This window comes from Zingiber officinale, chromosome 3B, assembly GCF_018446385.1.
Source record: "Zingiber officinale cultivar Zhangliang chromosome 3B, Zo_v1.1, whole genome shotgun sequence".
In the NCBI taxonomy this organism is placed as follows: domain Eukaryota; kingdom Viridiplantae; phylum Streptophyta; class Magnoliopsida; order Zingiberales; family Zingiberaceae; genus Zingiber; species Zingiber officinale.
Genome location: NC_055991.1, coordinates 116161732 through 116185475, shown reverse-complemented (window position 1 = coordinate 116185475; position 23744 = coordinate 116161732). Strand labels below are relative to the sequence as shown.

At 34.2% G+C, this 23744-nt stretch overlaps 4 protein-coding genes and 1 non-coding gene across 5 annotated transcripts; all 5 read right to left on the bottom strand.

Annotated features, from left to right (window-relative positions):
• Positions 1 to 156: 156 nt before the first annotated feature.
• TRNAF-GAA lies at positions 157 to 229 on the bottom strand. Its single transcript has one exon. It is a non-coding gene; the product is annotated as a tRNA-Phe (tRNA).
• An 811-nt stretch (positions 230 to 1040) lies between these two features.
• On the bottom strand, positions 1041 to 1334 carry LOC122055142 (auxin-induced protein 15A-like). Its single transcript, XM_042616525.1, has one exon. The coding sequence runs from the start codon at positions 1332 to 1334 to the stop codon at positions 1041 to 1043; it is 294 nt and encodes a 97-aa protein (XP_042472459.1).
• Positions 1335 to 3424: 2090 nt separating this feature from the next.
• Positions 3425 to 6067, bottom strand: LOC121967376 (ER membrane protein complex subunit 8/9 homolog). The gene is made up of 5 exons (XM_042517542.1): positions 5761 to 6067; positions 5536 to 5682; positions 5387 to 5446; positions 3693 to 3859; positions 3425 to 3611 (listed from the first exon to the last, which is right to left on the bottom strand). The coding sequence occupies exons 1-5, from the start codon at positions 5971 to 5973 to the stop codon at positions 3581 to 3583; spliced, it is 618 nt and encodes a 205-aa protein (XP_042373476.1). The 5' UTR covers positions 5974 to 6067; the 3' UTR covers positions 3425 to 3580.
• Positions 6068 to 7620: 1553 nt separating this feature from the next.
• LOC122055141 (ubiquitin recognition factor in ER-associated degradation protein 1-like) lies at positions 7621 to 11834 on the bottom strand. The gene is made up of 10 exons (XM_042616524.1): positions 11697 to 11834; positions 10247 to 10297; positions 10060 to 10137; positions 9837 to 9861; positions 9712 to 9744; positions 9479 to 9600; positions 9273 to 9403; positions 8885 to 9108; positions 7986 to 8245; positions 7621 to 7713 (listed from the first exon to the last, which is right to left on the bottom strand). Exons 1-10 carry the CDS (start codon positions 11832 to 11834, stop codon positions 7621 to 7623), a joined length of 1155 nt encoding a protein of 384 aa, XP_042472458.1.
• Positions 11638 to 15956, bottom strand: LOC121967375 (bZIP transcription factor 29-like). The gene is made up of 4 exons (XM_042517541.1): positions 14732 to 15956; positions 14502 to 14634; positions 14337 to 14421; positions 11638 to 12075 (listed from the first exon to the last, which is right to left on the bottom strand). Exons 1-4 carry the CDS (start codon positions 15748 to 15750, stop codon positions 11834 to 11836), a joined length of 1479 nt encoding a protein of 492 aa, XP_042373475.1. The 5' UTR covers positions 15751 to 15956; the 3' UTR covers positions 11638 to 11833.
• Positions 15957 to 23744: the final 7788 nt, after the last annotated feature.

Sequence of the window (23744 nt, the reverse complement as noted above, 5' to 3'; positions counted from 1 at the left end):
GGTAAGTACCCCAAGTTTCAGTTTAAAGCTTATATTCTCGTATATTTCTCAATTTCGTCCTCGGTATTATGTCGATGATTTTTTTCAAAAACATTTAATGTGAAAAGTTCGAAATAGAGGGTTGTTTTAGAGAAAACAAAATAAGAAAAATTAGAATGCGGTGAGCGTGGATCGAACACGCGACCTTCAGATCTTCAGTCTGACGCTCTCCCAACTGAGCTATCCCCACATTTTGAAATCAATGTATTCTATTATTAAATTATATTTTCTACTTTAATTATTATTTTTCTTATTGCCAATAATTGAATTTTTTTTAAAAAAATTGTTAAATAGCATGATAAATATATGCCTGAGTAAAATCTTAGTTAAAAAAAGAGCAATCGACGAAATTGAAGGTCGAACAACAATCCAAGAGGCTGCTTAGTTAAGAAAAGTATTGTCTGAATATATGTGAGTTTGATTATTAAAAAATCTGTCGAACAAATGTTAGTTGATGTACGGGTACCCACACCTCTTCGAAACCTAATTAAAGCAAGCTATTTTTGGGGCATGATTGAGTTAGTTACTCCCAGTCATACCTCTTGCCCAGCTTAACTGTGATTTATTCTCTCTGGATATCTATGAGGTCGGACCCAGGGGGCCGCTAAGGTGACGATTCCACCTTTTACAATGATTGAATTAGCTACTAGATAAATATTACTATAATGGATAAAGTCGAGAACATTGTGATTTTCTGATTTATCTCTCCACATATTAATATGACCGATTGGTGAGACTATTAGGATGATGAATTTCACCTAAGCAAGCTTATCCGCATACAAAGTTTTTTGAATGATTACCACTCACAAGAGTTGGCATATAATTGGAAGTAGGATTTAGGAAACCAGGAGATTGTTCATTTGTGACACTTGAATCATCCCAAACTTATTGACAAAGATTACCAAAAATGAAATTAGATTTTATCATCCTTCCATGCTCTTATACAACTCATCAAAAGCTTTAAAAACAAAAATAACATAATATAATCGTAGGAGTCCTCCTCAACACATGATTTGTGAAGTGATAATGGTGAACGTATCTTCATTGCATGGAACTCTAAGTAGCCCCCCGGGGTGGTCAAATCCATACTCTTCTTCGGCTTTATGTAACAAGCTTTGAAACATAGGATCTTGCAAGTAAGCTATCGGGACAACGAACCGCTTCTCCGTCTCCCCCACGTACACCGTGAAGTAGCCCTTTTTTGGAATGTCCGAAGCCAAGGAAATACGGTTGCTTTTGAGAGATTGTTGAAGCATCTCCTTCACGCGAAGAACAGACGCCAAGCGAACCCCCATTGCAATGGTTAACTCAACTCTTCTTCCTTCCTCGCCCTTCTCTTCTTAGTTGTCTACACGATCGAGTAGTTTATAGGGGCAGGGATTGAAGTAAATTTAAAAAATATAGTCATCATTAATAGAGATAGAGCCATGCACAAGTGGTCCTGTGCTCTATGTTGTTGTCGAAGGTGCCATTACATGTAACATGTCTCCAATCCCTTCGCCTGAAATTAATAAGAAGATGAGAAAAAATAATGATGGGAAACTGAAAACCGAGTGCTACAGCCTATTGTTTTGAATTAATTATAAAATAAAAAATAGTTTCTTGTGATAGAAGATTTTTCTGGTTTTTTAACAGCGACCTCACATGTTCTCTTATCAACATTCTTGTCATGTTATGGCTTAACTTGTTGCAAAGTTTATTGGAGAGGGCAGATGATTTGGACTTGTGGAAATTGCTGCATGTTGATATGGCTATGGTCATCAGCTGGCCTTTTATTATTATTATTATTATTATTATTATTATTATTTCCCTCAAATTTATCTATCAAGTAAAACTCTAATTTTTTTTATTAGTGCTTCTGAGTATTTTATCATTGCATTACGTAGAAATTTTAATTTCTTATTTTTTTTAAAAAAAATCAGGTATTTAAACTTTTGATCCAAGTAGTCCTAGAGGTCCCGACAGACTATAAATCTGAAATGACAACAAGCGCCATTAATATTTAATTTTTTATCCTTGAATTACTGTTTTCTAATTTTTTTATAATTTTAAAATTTTTTATTAAATAAAAAATACAGATGAATTCTAACAAATAATTAAATATCACAAATAATTTAAACTCTTCAAATGTAATATACTCAGATGTAATTTAAATCATTATTATTAAAAAAAAGTCCATCCCATTGTTTACATCTCCGGGCTTAACTACTATTTTGTAGTTTTGTTTTGTTATGACATGAAACCATTTCCATAGTATTGATGAAATGATAAGGTGGGATGACTCATAGAATAAACTAATACATGAATGAAATTATTTTAAAATCTATAAAAGTACATGTAAGTAAATATATCAATGTACACGTATAAACTTAAACAATAAATTCAAATGAAAAACTCCAAATATACGAGCAGAATTGATTAAAAATTAGATATGTAAATAAATAAATAAATTCAGAAAATGCTGAAAAATAAACAATTGATTAAAAATTTAAAAAATGTTTAATATGAAAAAAGAAACATTGATTCAGTCAACGTAATCTCAATTAAGTGAATAAATAAATACTTGATTAAACAAACAAAATATATATTAAAAAAAAAGTGCTATGAAATATGTTGACGAGCCAAAAGAGGAGCAGAATCGAACCACTAGCATCGGCCATAGGGCAAACAACCACCTCTCATACTTCTCCAGAAGATCAAGAAATCGACTAAGTGAGTTGGTCAAACTGAAAGGCCAAGTGAACTGGTTAGGTTGGTTGATCAAGACAAGTAAATTGGATCAAAATCTAAGCGAGTTAAATGCAGACGTGCATATGTTGGCATATCGGTCAGACACGGCCCAGGGCAACATCTTGCCCGGCTTCAGGTGTGGAAGATTTCCTAACCCTCCAGTCAATTTAGCAACTTTGAAGCAGTAGCAATGTCCCATGAGAAAATAGAAGCAGTTATTTGACTCCACTCAAGAGTTGCAACTTGCAAGTTAGAGATACACAGAACAAACACAGTTTGTTTATCGAAAACAAATCGACCAAGACAATGGAGAAAGAATATAGAGCATGGGTGACTAAATTGGAGATGAACATAACATCACTAACATGGAAATTTGTCGAAACAAACCAACCAAGAGTTTCAAGTCGATGCCAACAAAGGATAAACATGAAGCATGGGTTTAGTCACCCCAAAACTCAGCCATTTCAGACACTTAATGAGTTGAAAGATTGTTTCCTGCTGATTACCAAAAATAAATAAATATTGAAATCCACACCAAAATACTTTTTTTTTTATGAGCAGAAGGAAAATAATGGATCAGTGAATAACGATAATAAGGGAGAGAAGCACAATACAGTTTCTTTCACAGGTACTAAGAATTACCAAGCTAAGGTCATTCGATCAGTTAAGTAGGTTTTTTTATTTGAGCATAACAGTCTTATCCAAAAGAACCAGATCTTCAAAAAATAACAAAGATTTGCGGGCATGTGAGCGTCTTTAAGGATAATATATCCATAACATACCAATGAAATTTAAGAAAACCCTACCACAACTAATCAAACAAGCCAGGATTCAGCCAGTCCCTGCAAAATATTAGATGTACAAATGTTTAGCCTGAATAATTATGGTAAACTTGGCCAAAATAATAAAAAAGCAGTACTGACTTGCTAATGTCATCCAGATGGTCATCAAAGTCAACAATCTGCTGCCATTTTTCAGAAGAAATATAGTCGAACAAAACTATATTAGCTGCCGGCTCTTTCAAAGTCAATTGGTTGCTTCCATCGGATCCAGTTTGACGCCAACTTCGTGATGAATCCCTTGTGTATAGCTGTGAGGGTTCAGAATTTGAGAATCAATATGTTACCAAGAAGTTACAATGCTTACAGTTGGTGGATACTTGATCACAGTATGAAATACAATCAAGAATTCATGACAGAAAGACATCGATAAGAAAACACTACCAAGGTATTGCTATAGTCTATAAACTACATTTTTGATTCAAGCTACACTCAATAAATTAAAAATCCATAAATTTACAATGTCAAAGTTATTAAGAGATTATAGTCAGGTAGTAGACAGACATACACAAGTCAGAAATGGCAACCATAAATACACATCAGCACTTAGCCTTTTATTTCAGAAAGTAAGATAACAGAGAGAGGACCATGCATCCAATTATATATCTTTTAATTACTTAAATCCAATTCAAACAAAATCAATGGAAAATATTTCCCACCCAGGGTTACATAGGAACATGGAACATGGAACATGGAGACAAGTCACCAAGAACTGACATCTGATAGCATCATCCTATAGGATCTCATCTAGAGGTTATGATAGGTTAGTCATCGTTAAAAATCATGAGATCAATGATATTTTATGCCGACCAGATTGGATACTATTTTAATGTTCATTCTTTATCTGTTTCATGATACTATGTTCTTGATTGCAATATCTCTTTATTTAGATTTATGAAATTCGTGGTGCATGCTCATGCTTTTTATGTTATGAATTACACTTGTACTCGCGTGTGCATCGCTATGTCATTGAGATATTATCGTACTTGCTTCTATAATTAAATAATATAGTTTATTGTTTGAACTCTTACCTTTTATATCTCATGTTTGATAATGGTCAGGGAACTGTATTGAGCATGCCACTGATACATTGCAACTATTATTCCTAATCTTATTCAGGAAATTGTATTGAGCATGTCGCTAATACGTTGCAAGTATTAAGATTGGGGGGATTGCATTGAGCATGTCTCTTATATGTTGTACCTATTAAGATCAGGGAAATTGCATTGAATATGTCGCTAATACATTGTGACTATTATTCCTTGTCAGCAGAGACTAGGATGAGCATATCTATATTTAGAGGATGCTAGCATGAGCCACGAAGAGAGATTGAGTTAAATTTTTGCAAGGATGGAAGATTATAACTAACACTTTATTTGATGTAAAAAAATACATGCTCTTTTGATGGATTATAAAAAAATTGATGTACGGTACAATTCTTATGGTTAAGTCTTACTGGGGTCTAATGCGTAGTCGATCGCATATTCAACATTATGTTGTTATAAAGACATGCTCAGTCAATATCTTCAATCGAGTAAATGAAAAAGATGGACCTGGGCAAAAACGACGACCTAGTTTTATCCCTATACTTGTAAACCAAGATCACCGGAAGCATTCCTAATCACATATGCATCAACGTTACAAGAGCACATACCAGTAAGAATCCCATATTACGTCAAAAAAAAACGCAAAATTATAGACGGAAAAGAGAATCCATCATGTAGTTAATTATCAATTTCACTACAATTACATGGTAATGGAGATCAGTCGATGATTACCTGCACAGCAGGATCCCTCCCCTTCCCAGTCTTCAGCTTTTGCAGCTTGTTATTATCCAACTAGGGCAATTACCACCGAACAAGTAAAGTAAATCAAGTAGAAAGAAAACAAAACCCTTACAAGCTCAAGGACTGAAATAGAAACACACCAGGAGGACGGCAGCACGAGGGAAGAATCGGAAGATATGATCCCCTATCTTCTTGGCGGCGTTACCAAGCTCCAAGTCGTTGTGCCTCTCGTTGGCGTGGTAGTAACCGACGACGCTCAATCCCTCCGCCTCGAAGTGCTCCTCAATCTGCCCCCAGATCCCGATCCATAAGACGCCAGTGACGGAGAAAGAGGAGGGCTATGGGATGGGATAGGGAGAGAATACCTGGATCAGGGCAATCTCGAGGGCGGGTAGAAGGCCGATCTGGGCATGGGAGAGGGGTACGGCGTCGGCGACCTCGACGGTGGCGGTGGATCCGTCTTGGCGGAGGCGGCCGAGGAGAAGACCGTTGACGGCGGAGGAGGGGTGCTTGAGGGCGTGGAGGACGAGCTTTACGTAGGCGATCTGGGAGACCTCGTAACAGCAGTCCGCTGCCATCTCTCTCTATCTGGAGCGAAGAAAAGGGCGGAGGGGACGGCGATGAGAGGCGAGCGTAATCAACTTTTGCACCGCAGAAGAAGAGGGCGGAGGGAGACTTGCTGTGGATGCTCGGCCGGCGGTTTGGTTTGGTTCGGATCGAACCGGATGGCACGGTTTACGCAACCGGTTTAACAATTGTGGTTCTGGAATTGGATTTTACATGTATTCAAAGATCGAGAAGAAAATGATCACTTTTGTACAGTGTCCTGAATTTCAGGCATCGTTTATACAAAGATTATACCAGATTCCTCTTTTTATAAGTTGGAACTTCAGTTGAGCTGACTTAAACTTAATTCGTTTAAATATTATCAAATCAGTAGAATCCTCTTGTCCAAAAATTATGGACTAGAGGATGATCTCTTATATGAAGATCCTTGATTTGGATAGATTTCATCTTTAAATAAGTAGGGTCCATTCAAATCAAGGGTCTAAAAAAGTGGACCATCTTCTAATCCGTAATTTACGTACCAGAAGACTCTCGATTCAAATTTATTTTATTATTTAAAAATTTTATATTTTAAATTATTAAACTTGATAATATAAATTCATTTATTTATTTTTTAAAAAAATTATTCATTTAATATGTTGAAAATTTTTTTATTGATAAATATAATTCACGAACATTAATGAGTTAAACACATGTGTTCAAACTCGTTCATTTAATTGATCTTGTATATTTATGTATTTAAATTTATTCATTTAATTGATTTTATGTATATTTATGTGTTGAAGTTTATTCATTTAATTGATGTTATATATGTTAAATGAATATAAACAAGTTCTTCTTAAGAAGAACGCGCTCCATTTACAATCCTAACAGATTCAATTTAATAAAAAAAATTAATATATATATTATTTTTTTTATTTTACTCGACTAATTCAAAGGCAGCCGACCCAGTTTTACGAAAGTTTCCACCTCATGTCAATGGAGATATCTTTTTCTTATAAACCAATGATCTTTCCCATGTATTTTTCGTGAGACTATGTTTACAACCTTGCAATCCACCTCAAGCAGAAAAGCGACCTCACTCTGATACCAATTGAAAGATCGAAAAAATTTTAGATATCTCCACAATAATATGATATTGTCCTCTTTGAACCTAAACCCTTATGGTTTTGCTCTTGGGTTATACCAAAAAAATCTCATGCCAATGAAGATATCTTTTTTTATAAACTAATAATCTTTCTCATGTATTTTCCAATATGAGACTATATTTATAACCTTCAACCCAACATTTAACACTTAGAAAAAATGCTTAATAACTCTAATCAACTTAGTCATTTATTTTGCAGAATCTTTTGAGTTTAGTTTAGCCTTTATTTGCCATTCTATAAAATTTGTATTATTACCTATCAGATAAATACATTTGGTATGTTTATGTTGACGTAATAAATAAATAAAAACTTCAATTCTCTCCACTATTATACAAAATTAAATGATCGCTAGAATCAACAACTTTTCTATGAACCAGTTGCAAATTATCTACAAAATTATGAATCATTCACTTCTGCAAATCATCTATAAAGCAAGCAAGAGTGTTTTTATCCACAAGAACTTATATTGAGGATTAAGAATAGAAGTCTGAACTTCTAATGCTTTGCTGATCAATCTGTCAAGGAGTATTTCTTTCCAGTGAAGGCTTGGACCTTTGATTCTTCTTTCTTAGCAGCTTCTACTTTTTCTTCTTTGGAGATGGCCTACATACAACCAAAATTCAAGAGAAAATCAGATAAAAATTGTCCAAGGTAATTGTTTGATGAATTTGCAACTATATAAATAAACACAAATGTTTATACTGAGAATATATGGGAAGGAGGTATATTTTTTACTTTTTGATATATGTATATATATAAGGATTGATTCACAGTATGAATATCATTAATCCATTATGACATGTTCAATAAACTCTTGAAGCATTGGTGTATATGTATCAATTGGTCTTTATTGGAAATATCATATAATTGTGCACCTTGTTTGGTTCTCTTGAAGCATTGTTGGAAGTGGAACTTGCACCAAAAACAAGCTTTCCCTTTCTTTGCCGCGAGGTACTCTGTGAAGCTGATGGCATTGATTGCTTGACATTGTTGATGGCAACACATCCTCTATCCTTCACTGTGGAAGCACTGGTCGAAGCTCTGTCCTTTGGGGTATTGTCATCTAACCTTCTTCCTGTGCCGGTAAATGGTGTGAATTTGTGATCAACTTCCTCCTCTACCTGCGCTTCCCCAACTGAAATGTCAAGAGAAATAAGATCAATGATGGTCAAGTAACCTTCATTTGGTCATCAATAAACAAATTCTCTTTGGTTGTCAGTTAAGAAGGAAAGTAAAGAATTCAACAACAATTTAAAGCCTAAAACTGACAATAACATCTTACTTCCCATTGTAAGAAATGGAATATGAATCCAACCAAATAAAAAAGGAATACAAAGAATATGAATATCAACAGTTTATCTATATCAGTATAGTTGGATAGTTAAAGAGAGGCTTGCAACTTGTAGAAGAAGCCATGTGCAGGACTATAAGAATGTAAGCTAAATGCAATGAGATACCGAACATGACCACACTACAGAGTAAAAGAATGCATTAATTTCATATCAAAATCAGATTTATCTTCAGGTTTCAGTGAGTTTCTCACATGAACATTTGCTGAAAATTATCATAGTCAATTATGACACAAACAAGTGGATAAGTAGAATCCATGTGATGCATCTATAGTGTATAAAATGATAAAAATGGGATCTCGAATCACACTTCTTTCCAATTAACGTAGGCTGTTCCTTTTCAAGGCAAAGAAGATCATATCTATTGAACTAGTTAAACAAAGCATTTCAATAGAAAATAAAAAATAAGGAAAGTTAAACTAAACCTTCAGCTGGTGCTTTGCTTCTAAGGACTGGAGTTTCTTGTCGCTCAGGTTCTTTGCAATCAAGAGGAGGTGCAAATTCAACCTCACAGTCTGTCTCAACGATGCTAATTGCAAAAGAAGGCTTTGTTTCCACAATATCTATGTAATACTTCTTCTTGTTATATGATACCATGATACTGTCACCGGTTGTCAAACATGAGAAGGTTCTTAGTGTAGTTTCCAGGCTGCCTCAATAATTGCAAAGGAGAAAAAAGAGAGTTAATACTTGGCTTGCAACATCCTTGTATCGAACAGAAAAAAAAACAAACTACAATTAACATGTCTACTTGATACAAGGCTTAGGAATCTATGATGCAACTTTGAATCAGTAAGATACAAGTTTACTAACATGGCCTTTGGGTTTGAGATGTCCAAGAAATCTTTAGTGTGGGGCTGCATCTTAACATATGTGCCCATGGGGAGGCTGGCATTTCTGACATGTACTGTATCTCCTACTTTTAGAAGTAAATTTTCCATCATCTAGAAAACTAAGAGGATTAACAGACTGAAACTTCATAAATAAAGCAGTTGTAGGATAGAGATTTTGGTGCCAACCCAATGTGGCATGTAGATCAGGCCTTCTTCTGCAGTGAACTCCAAAACGCCAGAGTGTGAAGACCTGTTTGCAGCAACATTCGACAGCTCAAATTGCATCGGGTAGTCAATGTCTAGATAAGCTGAGGAATAGAAGTATCAGCATGATACAACTAGCAAATGGACGATGCAGAATACAAATGACAATCATGTTCTTCAAGTGAGCAAGAATTAACGAAATTGATCAAACTTACAGAGGTAATGGAGAGCAGAGGCAGGCATTATGACTGAAAAAGGAGAGATCACGTAAGATAGCAAGAAAAAGCAAAAGAGCAAAGAATAGAACTTATCATATACAACAAGGTCTTCTAAAACATACGCTTCCCACCAGCTTCGAGATGTGGCTGCAGAAACAAGGAAATATAAGTAGTGGCCATTATTTAATCTACAACATGCAAGGAGATTCCTCCAAAACTAAACAAGTAGATGAAAATATGAATGCATACAGTGGCCATTATTTAATTTCAACATTCGAAAATATGATCTTGGTATTAAAGAGCACAACATACCAAAAAAAAATGAAGATGAAAAAGATCTCAAACCTTTTCAATAAGAGATGCAGGGTAACACCTATAATTATGCTCAAACGAGTGATCATGGTAATCATACCCTTCAAAATACTAAAAAAGGAACAAATAAAAAGAATCAGAACACGGACAAAAATGAAATAAAATACAACATGGGCAGAATATGTGACAGGCATCGAAGTACAACTGATGATTTATTTACTTTATGACCAAATATCTCACGTTCAACTATGCTTCCAATTTCTCTTAGTTGCTACAAAATGTTTCCTCGAGTTGTTAAAAAGAACTGATAATCCACATATGGAGGGATAAGATCCATATAGCCTACTCCAAATACTTATTGGACATAGTTATGATGATGCTAACTATATTGATGATTATCGATACCATATTTCTAGGTACCTTAACATTTGCTGGTTTTGTTTATTTGGATTCATTCTTATCGTTCATAAAATAATGCACTGATCTACCATGAACCCAAAATAATCTTTCAGCAGCACCCAAGAACTATTAAATTTACAAAGTATAACGAAGTATCATTTAACGCAGAAAACAAAGTATTATAATATGACGTACCATGGTTCTTAGATGCAAACAAATTCTCGAGTCTTTGAATATCCTGAGGAATGAAATTAGAGTTATATGCTAAAGTTAATATTTTGGTAAAATAAAAGCAGCATGAACCACAAACACACAAGCTAACATCGTATGTATGCGAGCTGATCTTAAGCTAATATTTGTCAAAACATAATATTTATGCAATATTACAGAAGAAGAATACAACAACAAACAACGAAATATGTTCCAACAATTTGTTATACTGTATCAATCCAAATAAGTTTTTCCAAATAAAATCTAATCAAAGCAGAATGTAACAATTTTTTCAGGTGGGAAAAAACCTTATCCGAGTAAAGGCAGAAAAGGCTAAAGATTAGCCATGAAAAACAGAACGCCAAACATAAGAAACGCGAAATATAACTCGATTGGATGCAAATGGCAGTGATCAAACGAGAAGATACCGCAGAATCAAACCTTCGGAGGAGCGACGAGATTCGAATCGACGGCGACGGCGATGATTCGCAAGCGAGAAACACGACGTAGTAGAAAAGCGTGGTCGAAGGGGTTATTTAAGAGCGAAACAGCTCCCGCGGCGGTTGTTGGTTGGCCCGGTCGGCCCGACGGCGACCGGGCAATTTTTTTTTACCGTTTCAATCTGATTTTCAGCCTCTTTTTTTTTTTTAAAAAAAAAATAAAAAATAAAGAATTTTTATTGAGATTTTTTGTAATTATTTCCATTGAATAAATCGGTAATGTTTGAAGGAATAACTCTTTGTAATGATAATATTGAATGGGAAATTCTTTCGTAGAATTAGGAGTATCAAAAATAAAACCGATCCAAGAAACAAATCAGATATTTTAAAAATTAAAATACTTTTATGTCAATATCAATAAATATGAGAATATGAAATATTAAGATAAAAATAAAAAAATTATAAAAAAATAGTTAGAAATTCCAACCGAAAACAAATTTGACAAACCTACAGCATAACAGGATAATTATTATGTTATGAGTGGCAAACCTATAGCATAACATATCATGAGGGAAACAATTGTTATATAGAAAGAATCCAAAAGAATACAGAAAAAATCACTTTGCCAAATTGTTCTAAAAATTTTCTTAAATTAGCTCTGGTATGAGCATATCGTCTTGCTTTCGCATATTGTAAATATTGGAACACCGAGTAGCCTAAAATTGCACCTTCTTCTTTGTCAAGCCGGTTGGAGGCCATTAACATTTGCTTGATTCAAGCTTGGCGGCAACGTTGGTTTGATTTTGTTGGGGCATTGGAAGTTCATATGGAGAAACCTGTGAAGTTTGTGGAGGATTTTGCTGCTGCTGGGACCACAACTGATGCAACTGGAACATTTGAGGACTTGGTTGATACATGTTCTTTGAGAGCTGAGCTTCATTGATCTCTCCTGTCGCGAGTTTTAGACGCTGGACTTCAGCACTCAGTGTCTCGTTCAGTGCTGGATGATACATGGCCATTTTGAGGAAGGGATTAGTTGGACAGCAACATAAGAAGAAGAAATAAGATTTTAAAAAAAACTTATTAACATGAATATTAACTGACCCTAAATAGGATGATTATGATCTAAGACATCATCTAAGCATACTTGAGAACTTTGAACAAATAATTAACAGTGATAGGCTAAAAATAGCAAAAGTAGCACATCTGCATATCCCAATTCATTTTTTTTGGCTAGTGTTCTTTTTAAATTCATGAAATAGAGAAGATGTAGAAGGAAACCACTGTATGGGACATCTCAAGACATTAACTTCGGTTCCATGATGTTTAGCTGACATTCCAGGATTCAGTTCAGTATTTTAGTTGGAACATCTAGGCAAAATGCAGCTTAAGGAGTAGCTTGTGAAATTAAATGGTAAGCAAAAAATATTGTTGGAGTTTCTAATTTGATTAACTACAAAAACCCAGGTACAAGGTAGGCTGTGGTGACATATATTGCTACTGTTGAAAAAGTGAGAAAACTTTGGTTCATCCTACGTAGAAATTCTTCCTAATCATTCATCTTTGGACAAATTAGCAAGACAAGTCAGAATGCAAGATCCTTAAACTGATGTTATCACTTTATATTGTAGTTGCAACTTGCCATTATGCTTGTCAGTTTCGGTCAAAAACAGACAACTTAACTTGAGGACAGAATCGAATTGCTAAAGTCAATTGATGGCTCCAAAATGAAGATGGATTGCCCCCAAATGGATTACTTTTTGACCAAGATCTCAAACACTGAATCATCAGTTAGCTTCTAGAGAACTACTATCTAAGAAGGATGGATGAAACAAGTTTAAAGGAAAATAATGGGAAAAAAAAGAACTTTTACAAAAATATTGAAACTTGATCATACCATGAATCATAAGAGTGAGACAAAGGAAATAAAATTAGAAAGACGAGTTTTAGAAAATAATGAAGTTTCTGAAGTAAATCATATACTTTCCATAAAAACAACCATCTATGCACATGTGTCTGCTAGTGGAACAGTTAGAATTTAACTGGAAAATGAACTGTAGGAAATCCAACCTACTAAATTATGCATCTAACAGAGATAAATTGACTGAGAACAAATGAAAAAAAAAATAGAAATGTTTTGAGAGGATATGTATTTATTTTTTAAGGAGCATAGGGATGCACATTTCTTTTCTCAACTAGTTCATGGCATGGAGTAACAAACAAGGACAGCCCCAAATCATGTTACATAAATTTTCATATAAACAGTGAATGCAAAAATCTATCGAGACGGCTGTTTTCAATTGAGAAAAGATACATATATTATACATATACTATAACCTATACCATAACAGCTAAAACAAAGAATCTATGTAGATCATTTCAAGATATCTAGAAACTAATTTGTTCAGAGCCATGTCATTAGTTGCCAAAATCAAACTCTTCAAACTCTTTTAATCAATTTTTTATAACTACGGCAAGAAGTATGTGAGCATCGATAGCCTGCAGGGATAATTCTTGTCACTATGATTAAGCAGGGTAACTCATTTCAAAGAAATTTTGGGATTTTTACCCATAAAAATGGAACAGACATGATAGGCGACGAACTTGTATACTTATATCTCTACCACCCAACTTTTAGGTTCTTATCCGCGTCAAAACATGGAGCAGATATCAGATAATAGATAGAAAAAACACAAGAAAAGGCCATCATTGAATCATTCTCTCCCAAGTAAACTCACCAATAAAGAGGGAGAGATGATGATGAACACAATGGGAGCTGATATTAAACCATTATGAGAATATGAGAGACAACAAGAACAATACTCATGTGCCGGAGTGCATCACAAAACAATGGGAAAAATAAATATAAAATATTGATGTAAGATAGGGATCAAACATCCTTGGTTTTATATATCAGCATCTTAAATATGTTAATAATGGAAAAATACACAGGCCTCGGCAACCAAAAAAATATGTTAGCCATACTATGTATTGTTTTATAGAAGCAATTCATTTGATGATCACACACCCACATGACAATGGAATAATTTAGTTAATCACTCTCAAAAAGTGCATCAGAGAGAACTATTGGTAAATTTCTTTGTTCAAACTTGATGATAGGGTTAAACTCTCAAGGGAGACATAATTTCAAACTGATATCTCAACCACTACATGATCCTCTAGTCCTATGTTGTTAGAAAGATTTTTTCTCCCCGCAAAGCATATAACATGTTGAAGCAAAATAGTTTGACATAAAATTACCGTTTTTCAGATGTGCTTGTTGCTCCATGGCTTGTAGACGTAATTTCAACTCATGGTTTTGACTTGCAAGTCCAGCTGAGTCCCTCTGCAAGAAGATGATACTACAATCCATCAAGCATCTTAGAACATATACAGATGTTTATCAAAGATTACTAGATAGCACACATGTTGTATGGTCAATTGTGCCGATAATGCAGTAGCCTCGTTTTGCAAGGTCTGCACCTTATGTTCCAATTCTGAAATATAGAGCATTTTCCGCTCCTTGGATCGAGAAGCTGAAAGGCGGTTAGCCAAAATTCTAAAATCCACAGCGTAGATGTTAGTAAAAACAAAAACCAATAAACGTGCTTCGATAGTTAAGCTGAAAACTTGGACTTTGAGCTATGGAGAATCACCTCTTCACTTTTTTAGGATCTGCTAAAGCCATCTCTGCAAGCTTCTCATCTGCCATAATCTTCTTCATCTCGATGCTGTTAAACTCGCCATTACCGAACTCCAAACTGAATGTATTCGTTGTCTTGTCCATCGAGCCTCTACGAGAGAGCTGCCCCACAGGCGAAGGTGGAAACTTTGGCGACTCGTCGCCAAAATGCAGCTTGTCTGTGGAATGGTCCATGGAGAAACTCCTTCGATGGCGCGTACTCATTGGCGTCAGATCCCCTGAGGCGCTCCTCTTGTTCCCTTCTTTCCTATCCCCACCGCTCTCATTGATGCTACTCTCCGCCTCATTCCCACTGCTATCAGCCCCGCTCGTCCTCGTGCCGCTCATCCTGCTGCAGTCTACCAGATCCCCGTGCCTCTCCTCCGTTCCAGAGGAGTTCAACTTGTCCAATCTGCCCATATAAGCGATGATCAAATCGTCCACCGCTGCCACTTCGGACTTGCAGCGGTTGCCAGTGAGGGCTACCTCGGTGACGCCGTTGTCCACTAACTTAGGGCAGGGCACAGGCCTGGGCGCCGGGGGCGAAGGTAGGGGGAGGCCAAAGGGTACACCACTATGGGAGCGGCGGTGCGTGCGGAGGTGGGGAAGACCACTACCAGGCGCCGGTGTACGACAGGCAGGCGTCCGGTCGTCGACCAGCATGGGGTCAACTAACAAAGGCGGCGGCGATGGCGTAGGGATAGTGAGGTGGGGAAATGAATCACAGCCAAAGGGCTGGAAAAGAGATCGTGAGTGAAATGGGAGTGCCACCGTCGAGGAGGAAGTCAGGGAGGGAGGGATCGGCGGAATGCCCGGCCTTTTGGCGGAGGCGACGGCGTCGGGACTGAAGCTGAAAGCGAAGTGGTGGAACGGCTGAGAGAAATTGGGTCGATCCAATGAACTAGGAGGCACAGATGATGACGACGACATGAAGGCGGAGGAGGCGGAGGAATGATTTGAGCGTTGCGTCAATTCGGTGCCGCTCTCCTCCATGTCTTACTTTTTTTTTTTACCGGTTCCTTTTGCCGTCGAAGGGGGAAGAGAGGAGGAGGAGGAGGAGGAAAGAATATCTACAATGGTGGTGCAAGGAGAATCCGAGAAGAGAATGGCCGGCGGGCGGCGGAGGAGAAGCCGAGTCCGCGGCGGAAGAGCCGAAGTGAGAAAGATGAAGACAAAGCAGAAATAGGGAGCAGCAGCTCCGTCGTCGTCGTTGCCGTAATCGCTGCGTGACTCGTGTCCACTCTCGCTTACTTTTGCGCTCCGAAGCCAGACGCGCAATCTTCCACGACACGGTTCGGATGTATCAGACGGGACCCACCCGCCTTCGGCCGTTGTCCATTGGTGGAAAATGTTCTGTCCTGATCTCCTCCAAGCAGCGAATCCTTGTTCGCAATCCTGCCAGGGTCCTGTGAGCACGTCTTTTGTTCCGTGCGGAGAAGATTACCCGGGGCACCTTCTACGCGTGCCGCTTCTTACATTCACCGCCACATATACCCGACTTGAGCCACCCTCCACAAACACATACGGTCCCCTCAGTGGTCCGCCTTTCACGTCCATTAGTAATACCGGTACACTTTAAGGTAAGAGTTCATCAACTTCTAAAAACATATGGAAAATCTCATCGCGTCACCTCGGACCACGGCGGCCCGTGCAAAACTCAAACCGGTCCCACCGGTTAAATCATTTCAATTCACCATTAATTGTGATTATTGCTTGCTTAATTGCGTTCATATAATTTAATGATAGATGCAAATTTAGGAATGATTTGATCGCAATCAGTCCTTACTTTTAATTTTAAATAAGAATTTCTATTTATTATTACTAGAATTACATATACTTTTTTGGCATGGAAGTCATATCTACCAAAATTAATTAAAGCCTTTGACTTTTTAAAAAAATAGTTAATTAAAATAGGGTTAATAGTAATTGGTTTATTAATTTTGACATTAGTATTTTTTTTTTGTAAATGTCATTTTCAAATTTCTAATTTAACATTTTAGAATAAACTAAGATTTATCAAGTAGGTGTAAAATGATATTAACACTCAGAAGATTAAATAGAATAACTTGTGAAAGATTAATAATTTAATATTGTATAGTTATAGTAGATTAATACATAATATATACAAGAAGTAATTACTCCTTGATTGTAAGATATTTGCTAGCTATATCAAATATGTATGGTCTTTAATCGAATTCAAATAGAGTAGATTGTAAAGTCAAAAAATAATAGGTATGAACTAACATGTTAAATTTTTTTTTTTTTTCCCTTTTGACTTTGGAGACCACTCTTCTGAATCATAGATTTTTCCTAATTGATCTCAAACAATATTCTTGTAGGGCAATGCTCAATGTGTACATGGAAAGCCCTTCGAGAATGGTGCAGCAATAAGGCGTAGGCATTCAACAGATTAATATAATTAATTACCCTAAGATATTTTTGTTAAGTGAGATAAAAAATTTGGGAAGTTGACTATTGGCTAAGGAGTCATTTACTTATTTGGATTTACCAAGTGAGTGAATTAAGAGAAGGCCATCCATCTACAAGATTTATTGGGTTTGTAAGAACATCTATATCGATTTCTATACTTTAAATCTTACATTTTACGTAATTTTTTTTTTATATCAGCTACCCTATCTATTCTCTCTTTACATCAGTTACCCTATCTATTCTCTAAATTTATATTTTTTAAAATTTAGAGAATAAAATTTATTCCCTAAATATTAAAATATTATTTAATTTGGGAATGAGAAAAAATAAAGAGAATGAATTGAGTAATGAAAAGTAGATATTATAGGGATAGAGAAAAAAATAATTTTAATAAGTGAAAAAGAGAGAAGCAAATAATAAAAGTTAAAGATAATGAAAATTTTAGGATAGCTAATATAATATGTAGTGAAAAATAATTATCTCAGTTTAATAAAGTGAATGATTTATCTTAAATTTTAGTAATAGTAGAGAAACTTGTTGGATCGTAAGGACGTGAGAGGGTGGGTTGAATAATGTGTTTTGAAAAATAGAGTTATTTTTTAAATTAAAAATAAAATCATAACAGAAAGTTTAAATTGAAAAGAATACAAGAAAAACTCGATGTGTTTTACTTGGTTCGGAGCTTTCGGCAACTCCTACTCCAAGACCCAGGTCTCGCGGACCTATTGATGGATAATCCACTAAAATATCTCTTCCAGAACTACATGAAGAGGCAATCAAATACAAAGATAGGGACGGTGTAACAACCTACACTTCCCTTTTAAAGCAGTAATATGAAGCTTTGCAACATTGTTAAAAGTTACCAACAATTTTAGGGCGAATTTTAGGGCGCACTCGTGTGTTGTTGTCGGTTTGCCGGAGATGATTGGATGACTCAAAAAAAAATAGCTCAGTGCAGACCAACTTCTTTGAATCAACAGTAGGAAGCCGGAGCAATCGAAATGTCAAACAAACACATAGAAGCTCGTAAATCAGGTGTGTGAGAAGTCTTGGCCGAGGTGCTTTTTTATTGAGCATGGAAGGCGCCTTCCATAGCCTTGAAGGTGCCTCTAATGCGTAAAACCTGATCCTGAACAGTTCACCCCTTATCGTCGCCGAAGTCTGATTTTATCTTATGGAATGCGCCTTCCAAGCCTTTGAAAGCGCCTTCCATGAACAGACTTAAGGCGCCTTCCATCGCCTGGAAGATGCTTCGAGTACTGTTCACCCGAGGTCTTTTGTACTCCTTTTGTCCTGCAAAAAATCTTAGTCTAATACAAATAATTTAACCTACAAAATAAGGTTAGCACAATAATAATATAATTAATTTATGACTTAGACTCTATCCTATAGACCAAAATCTAATCAGGGTCTCAATTTAGATTTTTGAAATGGACCTCAATTGAACCAACGCCTATTATCTCCTCAACTAGGATGCGTCCTCATTGAGTCACTCTCCTCTAGTGACTTACCTTCGCTTACCAGCTTGCAGTTTATCGACTAGCCTCTCGACCCACTAGGTCTTCTCGCTAGTTGTCAGGTTCATAGATCCAACTGGATTTCGACCAGCTATCAAGCCTCACGGACCTAGCCAAACTTCCTTCCTGATATTAGGTTGACTCTTTGACCTATCTAGGCTTTGCACCAACTATCGAGTACTCAGACCTAGTTGGGTTTCATCCTGGTGTCAGATCCTCTAGACCGGTCAATCCCTGCACGCTCAGTAAATGCATTAGATCACAAGAACACCTAACTTAACTCACTTATCATTCATCAAAACCTGAGTTAGACCGTTAGTGCAAATTGCATCAACAATCTTTCCCTTTTTGATGCAATGACAACCTGGGTTAAAGTTAGGAAAAGATATACAAAAATGAAATAGTAATACCATGATTTGAGAGAAAAAATTACATAATTTCAATTTCCATTTTATTCTCTTGATCATTTTAGGGTTAATATTTTTAAGATATAGTTTATTTTTTCTCTTACTTAACTCTTACCCTCCCCCTTTGACATTCATAAAAAAAAATACAGATAAATATAACAAATTATGAACATTGTAATAAAACTTTAGTAAGTATAAAGCTTTCAATGTAATTAAAAAAATCTATAGGTTTATTTGGAGGGAGGAGTTAATAAAATTTTCTAAAGTATTTTTGAAAGAAATTTTCAAACTTTTTAAAATGTTTTCAACATTTTGAAAATTGAATTTGCAAAAACTCACCATTTGAAAAACTAAGGGGGCGTTTGGTTTGCATTTTTCATGTTGTTTTCTATTTTCATTTTCTGGGAAAATGGAAAACACATTTGGTTTGCATTTTCCACGTTTTTTTCAAGAAAAAGAGAGAGCATTTTCTAAGAAAACGAAAAACACAAAAAAGTCATTTTCTGAAAAATGAGAAAATGCGATTTTTTGGAAAATGAAATGAAAATACAAACAAACCAAACACACCCTAAATTTTGCAAGAATTTTACAAACTATTTTGCAAAATTGATTTCAAACACTTATTTTTTTAAAAACTAATTAGTTGCAAAGTAAGTTCAATTGTTCAAGGCATCTTTTGAAAAGTTTTGCAAATTATCTTTTCAAAATATTTTTGAAAGTAGTTTTAAAGAATTTATCCAAGCAATGGAAATATTTACAAAATAGTTTTCAAAAAATTTTAAAAGGTTTTTCAAAGATATTTTCAAAGTGAAAAAAAAACTTTTCAAAAACTTTCCAAAGTATTTTTCAAAAATATCTTTCAAAATCTTTTTCAAAGTATGTTTAAGCAATTTTTCAATACAATTTTCAAAGGGATAAAATACTTTTCAAAAGATTTTTTTATAAAAAAGAGTTTTTCTAAATCAATTTCTTTTGCAAAGTATTTTTAACTATTTTTCAAACAAAGTTTACAAGGGGTTTTTTCAAGCAAATTTTTGAAATATTTAGCTAAAACATTTGAAAAATTGAGTAAGTTTCAAAAGCCTCTTTACTTTGCAAAAAGGAGTAAGAAAGAAATTAAATCATTTTAAAAGTAGTTTTTAAATATCCTCCCCTTGAACCTGATATATATTTTTGTTTCAAAATAATATTCATCTAAAAATTGGCCTTAAATGTCTAACCATTAGTTACTAACTAACTACTAGAAGATAGTAGTGTTCACTTAGTTAGTTAAGTTAAGTAAATATATCCAGTTAGTGTTTAACTAAAATGGATTACTTAACTTGATCACTATAATCTTGGTATTTTTTACCCAAATTTATGTTGATGCACTGATATTAGCATTTGAATTCTAGGTAATAGGCCTACACATCTCATACCGTTCTGAGTTTTTAAATATACATTCAAAGTAGACCTAGTGTGTTTGTGAGATACTCATTATCTAGATATATAGAATCATGTTTTCTATAAGTGTGATCTAGACTAAGGTCAAAACACATTTTGAAATACTAAGGAAACAAGAATTTTTAGAAAACTTATTCAATTTATTTAGCCTAATTTTTTTAAAAAATATAGTTAATGCAAGTCCTAGTCTATGAAGCACATGCCCAGTTTCTTTCTTAGGTTCCTAATCTTTTATTAAGTTAAAGTTAAGTTCAAAGTTTTCAAGTCAAACTTACATGTATGTTTGGATTGTTTATTATTAGCATTGATTAACTATTATTTAAATTTTATTTGTATTAAGTTGAGTTTAGATTAAATTAAGATTGCGTTGTAATTAATTTAGGTATGAACTGATTAATTAACTTAAATTTCGGATTAATTGATTGAGTTAATTAAATAATCAATAAAAGTATTAGTTTTAATTTAATTTTAATTCAATTCATCTTTAAGTTTTAATTTGATTTAACTTAAGTTAAATTATTTTATTAAAGTTAAGTTAAATCAGGATTAATTAAGTTTAGAGTTAATTAGATTGTAAGTTTGAACAAATTATAAATTTATCAAGGTTTAACAATAGGTTGAATTAAGATAAACATTTTAATTCATTAAATTAAGATTAAGTTAAGTTTTAGTTAAATTTTGAAGTATAGTAAATTTAATTTAAAGTGAGTTAAAGTAAATTTAAAGTTTTAATTAAGTTAAATTAAATTAAGGTGTTAATTAACTTAAGTTTTCAATTAAGGTTATCTTAAATTATCAATTAAGGCTAGATTATTAATTAAAGTTATGTTTATGTTAAATTGGGTTGATTTAGTTAAGTTAGAAATTCAATTAAGTTTTAATTGTTTACCTATTAATTTTGAATTTAAGTTAATTAAATTTTAATTAATTAATTTAACTAAACTTTAAGTTTACCATTATTTAATTTAAGAATAAGTTTTAACGAAGAGTTTAAATTTTAACTAAGTTTTTAGGTAAATAATTTTTAAAATATTTTTTTAAAACAATTTTTAAAATAAGTTTTTAAAACAATTTTTAAAATAATTAAAAATGTTTTTAAAAATGATTTTTAAAATGATTTTTAAAATAATTTTTAAAGCAATTTTAAAAATAATTTTAAAAGAAATTTTAATTAGAATTTAATTTTTATTTTATTTAATTTTAGGTTTTAATTTAAATTAAGTTTTAATTTTCAGTTAATTCAATTTTGAGCTTAAATTTTAAGTTTTAATTTAAGTTTAAGTTAAGTCTTAATTTTTTAAGTTAAGTTTTGTTTTATTTTAATTTAATTTAATCATTATTAATCTCACCCAATCTATATTTTTAATCAAAGGAATATGATAATTTTGTGAGATGAGTTAAATTAAATTTCAGGATTTGGTTAACTTGTGTTAGATTCAAGTTTAACTTTGGATTTTACAAGCAGATATTCTTTGGATAAACGTCTAAGCTGTGGTGAGTCACTTAAACATCATTTGAGTAACCACACCTTCAAAATTTTCTAAATAGTCCTGCCTACCGAACTTAATATAAAACTTTGGTATAACTAGTTAGGATTAGTAAGAGGTAGTTTCAGTTAGTTCCACTAATCCAAATGCATCAGGTCGAAGTCATATCTTTCTAGACATGCATAGATAGAACTTTCCTAACCTACTATCATCCAAAACTTCTTTAGTACTATTTATTAAGTTAAACTTTTATCCCTATTTAACGTAGTCTTAATTACCCAGTCGGATAAATTATTATTTTGGAGATGGCAACTAATTTGGAGCCTCCCTTGAATTATTAAACTTTGGGTTTAGGTTTTAGGTTTTAGGTTTGTGTTGATTTACTTTATAGTTATCATAAACTTGATTATAGTTTGAGTTTAGATTAATTTTATATTTATTTAATTTATGTTTAGCTTTTGATTTATTTGATTTCATTTTATTCTTTAGGTTAGAATTTTACTTAGAAGGTCTAATTTTTGAGATTAATGTTGAGTTATCTGGTTTATTTTGATTTGGTTTTAGGTAGTGTATTTTATTTTTAGGTACATAGTATTGATTGAACTTGTATAGTTAGGCACACTTTTGGAACCCAGGCTTTGGTTTGATTTTTATTTTTGGGTGACTAGAGATATAAAGGTTTTGTTAGTCGAGTTGGACTTGTATCTGAGTCCGGACTCTTTGTGATCCAAGTATCGTATCAAGCTACTTGGATATAGTTGTGAATTTTTCTAGAAGTTGTTTTAGTTCAATTACTTCACCTTTTAATCTGGAATTGTTCTCCTCAAGTTTTGTAACTTAAGTTGGGATTCCAACTTAAATCGGCTCAGTCATTGAGGTTAATTTTAGTTGTTCGTTAAATATTTTATTTTCTTTACTTAGTTTATTTATTTTGTTTTCAGGGATAGTCAATTTCTTAAGTAAACATGCAACTAGTTTGAAAAACTTTTTGCTTAAAGTAGATTGTACCTTGTTGGAACCTTCAGAAATGAGTATGAATTCGTAGCTCGATTCGGGTTTGGACCCGTCTTCCAATTCACTTTCTGATTCTGGCTCGTATGCCATCAACGCGAGGTAGTTTATGTGTTTTGCTTCGTCACTGTCCGATTCTTCCATGATGATTCATCCCAGGTTACCTTGATTTTTTATTTTTTTTTTAGATTCTGGCAATTGTGCTTGTAGTGTCCCTTCTTGTTGCATCCAAAGCACGTGACATTTGCCTTATTGTTGGCAGTGGACTTAATCTTCTACAGATCCTTTTTAGTGAAGTCTTTCTTTTTCCTAGTGAACATCTTTCTTACCAAGTTCACTAGGTGTTCTTCATCATCTGAGTTTGGGTCAGACATATCTTCTGGTTCTGGTTTAGTTATGGATTTCTCTTTGGACAATCCTGCAACAAGAGCAATACCTTTCTCGGCGGATTTGGCGTTAGTCTGTTCGTACAGTTCTAATTCATAAAATAATTCATCTAATTTTAATTTAGACAAATTCCTCAAAAATTTATAGGTAGCCACGATGGATTCCACAGTGTATTTCGAGGAAATGCGTTTAGAGCATACCTTATTAGATCTCAGTTCTCTATCTAGTGGCCGATTGTGTGGAGCCTGTTGAGGATGTCCTTAATCCTCACGTGCAATTGACTTGCAGTCTCTCCTTCTTGCATT

Excerpts from the sequence above, each read along its gene's own strand:
- LOC122055142 (XM_042616525.1), bottom strand. The coding sequence starts at position 1,334 with ATGGGGGTTCGCTTGGCGTCTGTTCTTCGCGTGAAGGAGATGCTTCAA.
- LOC121967376 (XM_042517542.1), bottom strand. The coding sequence starts at position 5,973 with ATGGCAGCGGACTGCTGTTACGAGGTCTCCCAGATCGCCTACGTAAAG. Across the intron at positions 5,683-5,760 it reads TCGAGATTGCCCTGATCCAG|ATTGAGGAGCACTTCGAGGC; the intron begins GTATTCTCTCCC and ends ATCTGGGGGCAG. Across the intron at positions 3,860-5,386 it reads GGAGGGATCCTGCTGTGCAG|CTATACACAAGGGATTCATC; the intron begins GTAATCATCGAC and ends GAACCCTCACAG.
- LOC122055141 (XM_042616524.1), bottom strand. The coding sequence starts at position 11,834 with ATGGCCTCCAACCGGCTTGACAAAGAAGAAGGTGCAATTTTAGGCTAC. Across the intron at positions 9,745-9,836 it reads TCTCGAAGCTGGTGGGAAGC|TCATAATGCCTGCCTCTGCT; the intron begins GTATGTTTTAGA and ends CTCCTTTTTCAG. Across the intron at positions 9,601-9,711 it reads CTCTGCTCTCCATTACCTCT|CTTATCTAGACATTGACTAC; the intron begins GTAAGTTTGATC and ends TCTATTCCTCAG.
- LOC121967375 (XM_042517541.1), bottom strand. The coding sequence starts at position 15,750 with ATGGAGGAGAGCGGCACCGAATTGACGCAACGCTCAAATCATTCCTCC. Across the intron at positions 14,635-14,731 it reads GATCCTAAAAAAGTGAAGAG|AATTTTGGCTAACCGCCTTT; the intron begins GTGATTCTCCAT and ends TGTGGATTTTAG. Across the intron at positions 14,422-14,501 it reads CACAATTGACCATACAACAT|AGGGACTCAGCTGGACTTGC; the intron begins GTGTGCTATCTA and ends ATCTTCTTGCAG.